Genomic DNA, 5,000 nt, shown 5'->3' with positions numbered 1-5,000 from the left:
CACCAATCTGTTCCCTTCCTCGCCTCCCCTTTCATTCTCCCACTCCTGCTCACCCTATTGCTCCTCTCATTTACTTTACTTCTTTCTTGTCTTCTCAACCCATGCATTCCTCCCCATCATTCCTTTTTATAGTATCTCAGCTGAATGCAGTGTGTGTGTGTGTGTGTGTGTGTGTGTGTGTGTGTGTGTGTGTGTGTGTGTGTGTGTGTGTGTGTGTGTGTGTGTGTGTGTGAGAGAGAGAGAGAGAGAGAGAGAAGCGAGCGTGCACGAGTATCGATCACAGAAGAGATGAGTAATGAAGACATTTCTTAACAAATAATTAAATATGCAAGTTGGCACACACAACCATAATTAAATATGTGCATCCACATAAGGTGCGCCTATGCATACCCGCATGCTTTCTCTCACTGTCTCACACACACACACACACACACACACACACACACACACACACACACACACACACACACACACACACACACACACACACACACACACACACACACACACACACAGGTCAAAGTATGCAGAAAAGTGGACTGGTGCCAAAACAAACCGTTGGGCTTTGAGGCCTCATTTCCATGTTGGAGCCCATTTTAACTAGCAGACTGACTCATCGTTAATAATTAACACTCAAAGTGATGCTCAGAAACAAAGCTCAGATATAAACAAGGGAGAATCTCGACTACACAATGTACAAATGCACACACATATGAGCAAAAGTGGGGAGATGAGGAATTAAGTGAACCACGAGGGGGGCTGTTTTCTCTCCACATTCCACCACACCTTTTCAAGGTCTTCGTGCATTTACCTTTCACATTATTCTGCGCCTGTTGCTTCACTCACTTTACAAAGAAACCGCTATGCTGTTTATTTGTCACGCTCTGATGCCTCACCCAATTCTTTTGCCAGTCTATCACCTTGTATTCCTATGTATTCTTTCTCTCCATGCAATAATGGTTAAGTTCTTAATTTTCCCCATTTCTCAATTCCACTTTTTTATTATTCATTGTTTTTTTTCTTTATTAACCCCCCCCCCCCCCCCGCGGCCCCCCAAAAAAACCCAGCCCCATTTTTTTTTTTTTTCCCCCCCTTTTTTTCTTTCTCCCTCTTGGCAGCTCAAAGCCCACCTCACTCCTGTCTCAGTTGTGGACATCCCCAGTAGATGCTGGTTAGACAGGCCTGTCACTACACTGCTGGCCAGAGACAGACATCAATATATTGCCAATCTGCTGCCCCCACTCATCTGTAGAAGAACAAGATGGGGTGGGAGAGCAGGAGGGAAGGTAGGTATGTAGGTGGGGAGGTGAAAAGGAGAGTAAAGAGAAGAAGAAAAAGAATCGTAGGTGGGGCCTGCCATTCCTCAGTCGGTGCTGTCTGATTTACAAGCCTATTGGATTTTAGACTAACATGAATCACAGCCCCAGAGAGGCGTTGCTCCCTGACAGAATGAAGAGACACATCACTCTGAGTGTGTGTGTGTGCGTGTGTGTTGTATGTGAGGAGGAATGGGAGAGAGACAGGGATATATTTAAACCTCTTTGAGATCGTACTAAAAGATATTTCTGTGGCAACAATGGAGCGTAGTTAGAGTCCTCTCATGTTCACACACAGTGATGGAAGAAGTATTCAGATAATTTACTTAAGTAATAGTACCAATACCGCACTATAAAAATACTCCATGACAAGTAAAAGTCCTGCATCTGAAATGTTCCTTTAGTAAAAGTACATAGGTTTTCATCACATTAGAGAAGGTGAAATCAATGGCCTTTTTGCATTAAAAATGGCTTCAATTATTAGTCAATTTATTGACTAACGTGGCCACGTTAGCCCAATTGGTAGAGCAGGCGCACATTAACTGACTGGCTGTCAGATAAATGTAGTGGAGTTTAGTACAATATTTCCATCTGTAATATAGCGGAATAGAATTATAAAGTGTATGTGTGTCAAATTGGTACTTGAGTAAATGTACTTAGTTACTTTCCACCATTGTATTCTTATAAGAGATGAACAACAAATATATATTATCTGCATCATCAAAAAGCAGCAATCTTTGGTCTGTTTTTAGGTTTTTTTAATGCTTTGAATTACCTTCTTAGCATTGGTCAGGTATGATCTGCCCGCCTCCTTCAATGCCTTCCACTCTTCCGTGTCCTCCTCCATCACTTCTCTTCCCTCTCTTTCTTGCTGCTCCTTTGCTTTTTCAAACTGGAGGTAGCACACCCAGCCGGAGAGATACCAAACCTGGGAGGCACAGAGAAAGAGGGGCGGGTTGGGGGGTGTGTGAGGCACAGAGATTCAGACAGAGAGAAAGTGTTTTTTGTTGCAGTAAGTGAGCTGTGACAAGATAAACTGCTTTGTAACCCTCATGGAGCACGTCTGCATGAAATCCCACATCCTTCTTTGACAAACAGGTTCCACACATAACATGGGATCAGACAGACACACAAGCAATCCATCACTCACATAATAACTGTCAACCTGATCCAATCCTGACATATCCTGTACTCATTTACAAATGCCGTATGAATGTAAATGCACATGTGCAGTGTGTGGACATACTGTAGCTTCACAATTAAATCAAATCTGACTTGTGACTTTTACCATCTGGCATTACCATTTTTTTTTTATCTTTCTAAAACACAAAATTGAATTACGTTGTTGAAACATATATTAAGAAAATAAAATGCAAAAATAAATTCCCTCAGGCAAATATCTACTTTGCATTTCAAATCATACGCACAGGTTGTGTCGTCTACAATATTAGCCTATTAATTTAGATGGGGAAATATTGTTTAATATTCTCTTTAATTGTTAATAATTGTTTTCTACACATCACTCTGCCTGAATAAAAAATTGCCTGGTTATGATGGGATCCCCCCTGAATTTATCCTAGCATTCTGGTTGTAATTACAGTAGGGCAATTACTTTTGGATATGATCCAGTTTGCTATTTTGAAGGGTTCCTTTTCTAGAGATGTCAATACTGCAATAATCTAATTACTGCTCAAAAAAGATAAAGATCCCTTGGTTTGTTCACATTATCACCCCCTTTCTTTTTTGAATTCAGAAGTTGTATGTAATTGTACCCGCCCGTCATCTGGAACCTCACATTGCTTCCCTTGTCCACCATGATCCAACAGGTTTCATTAAAACCCGCTTTGCTGCGGATAATATTCACCATTTAATGCATATCATAGAGGCATCCACACATATTCCCACTCCAGCTGCTGTTTTGTCTTTAGATGCAGAGAAGGCATTTGACCGTCTGGAGTGACAATATCTGTGGTAGGTCCTAATGGTGTAGACACATATAGCCGACGGGCGACCGTTGACAGAAAAGCCCGTCGATATGATCAGTCGCGTCCCCGAGGTCCATAAAACTGCCACAGAACAGACCAAAAAGACGAGAGGAGACGAGACGTAATACATATCTATAACAGCAGGCTGCGCTAATCTGTAATGTTGCCCAAGAAATGAAAACCGGCAGCTGATTGGACGAATGCGTCACATGGGTTTGTTTTTCCGCTCGTCATTTCCGGGTGAGTCCCGACTTCCCTGCCGCCGACTGAACATGTCAGGTCGGCCAAAATGAACACCGACAGCCCCTCAGGCTATTTGTTTATGGGAGCACCAGGTTCTCATAAGTGTGCACAATACGGACCACCGTATTTCTTTATATGCTGATCACATCTTACTTTATCTTGGTAATTCCCCGCAGTCTGTACCTTACTTTCTTAAGATCTTTAAAGACTTTGGAAGTTTTTCAGGATATAAAATGAAATGGTCCAAATCAGCTCTACTTCCCTGTAATGAAGCTACAGTATGTGTGATTTCTGAAATTCCACTGGTGAAACATTCAAGGTATTCACATACATTCTTGTTAACCTGATTTCTAAAAACTATTTTAATTATATTTCAAGAGCTGTTGAATCAGATCTGGAGAGGTGGACTAAAATTCTAAACTCCATTCAATCATGATTTTTGATAATTAAAATGAATGTTCCTCCTTGGACAAACTTTTTTAGCTCTATGATTCCTCTGCTATATTGGGATAGGTTGAAGGTTGCTATCTAGATTCATTTGGAAAGGCAAACGTCCTCAAATTAAATCCCAGAGTACTTTTTTATTCATATGATTTGGCAATGTCCAGATGTGTTTACATTTTGTAAATGTGTTTCCTGATGTCTGTCAGTAATCTTGGAATGCACATTACCATTTTCTCCTTTGGTTTTGCTCTTGAATGATGATTCTTTATTAAGGTTATCTTTTCAACCACGGCGAGTGTGGCTGGCCGGCCTAACGGCAGCCAAAGAGCATTGTCACATTATGTTGGCAGGCCCCACAGTCTCTCCAGAGACAACAGTGGCTACTTTCTTTTTTGGACCTTCTCTACATGGAACAGTTGATAGCAAGACCACACATTGCAAAACAAAAGAACTTGATTGTTGTCGTCAACGCCGCAGAAAGTGTAAAAACACTACTTTAATGTACTATCTATATGCAAGTCCTGTGGGTTCTTCGTGTGTCTCATGTCTTTGTTGTTTGTATGTATGTAATATAATGTAAAATAATTGTTTTCTGCCTGTGGAGGAACAGTTCACACAGTCCTGGGGCCTGTCTCAGAAAGCAGGATTAGAGAGCTAACAAGCTAACTTGGCCTTGAGTTCTGGTTCCATATTGGTAGCTTATTTTTCAAAAGGTACATCACCATAGAAAATTAAGTTTTACACAATACCGGCTCCAGAGGAGGTTGTGTTCAGGGTTTGACAACCATTTTTTCAAGTATTATGTCATTGTCAGCAATTGTCATTTTCAGAAGGAGACCTATATTATCATCTTATTTGAAATAGGGCCCAATATTTAAATTTTTTATCGTCATCGCAATATCAACTGGCGCAATAAACACATCACGAAAGGATGTGACATATCGCGAAAGACACTCAGAAATTTGTTGGGTTATTTGAAAGAAAATGTAACTTTAAAAATGTAACTGTCACT

The 5,000-nt window shown here is 40.8% G+C and overlaps 1 protein-coding gene across 2 annotated transcripts in view; it reads right to left on the bottom strand.

The window, feature by feature from the left end:
* si:dkey-12j5.1 (probable assembly chaperone of rpl4) overlaps nt 1–5,000 on the bottom strand; it is a 27,328-nt gene that overhangs the window by 8,618 nt on the left and 13,710 nt on the right. For both annotated transcript variants that reach the window (XM_039805895.1, XM_039805896.1), the window contains exon 10: nt 2,092–2,244. In XM_039805895.1, the coding sequence (XP_039661829.1) occupies nt 2,092–2,244 (153 nt within the window). The remainder of the gene's footprint in view (nt 1–2,091; nt 2,245–5,000) is intronic.

This window comes from Perca fluviatilis, chromosome 7, assembly GCF_010015445.1.
Source record: "Perca fluviatilis chromosome 7, GENO_Pfluv_1.0, whole genome shotgun sequence".
NCBI lineage: Eukaryota > Metazoa > Chordata > Actinopteri > Perciformes > Percidae > Perca > Perca fluviatilis.
This window is presented reverse-complemented; position numbering and strand designations above follow the sequence as displayed.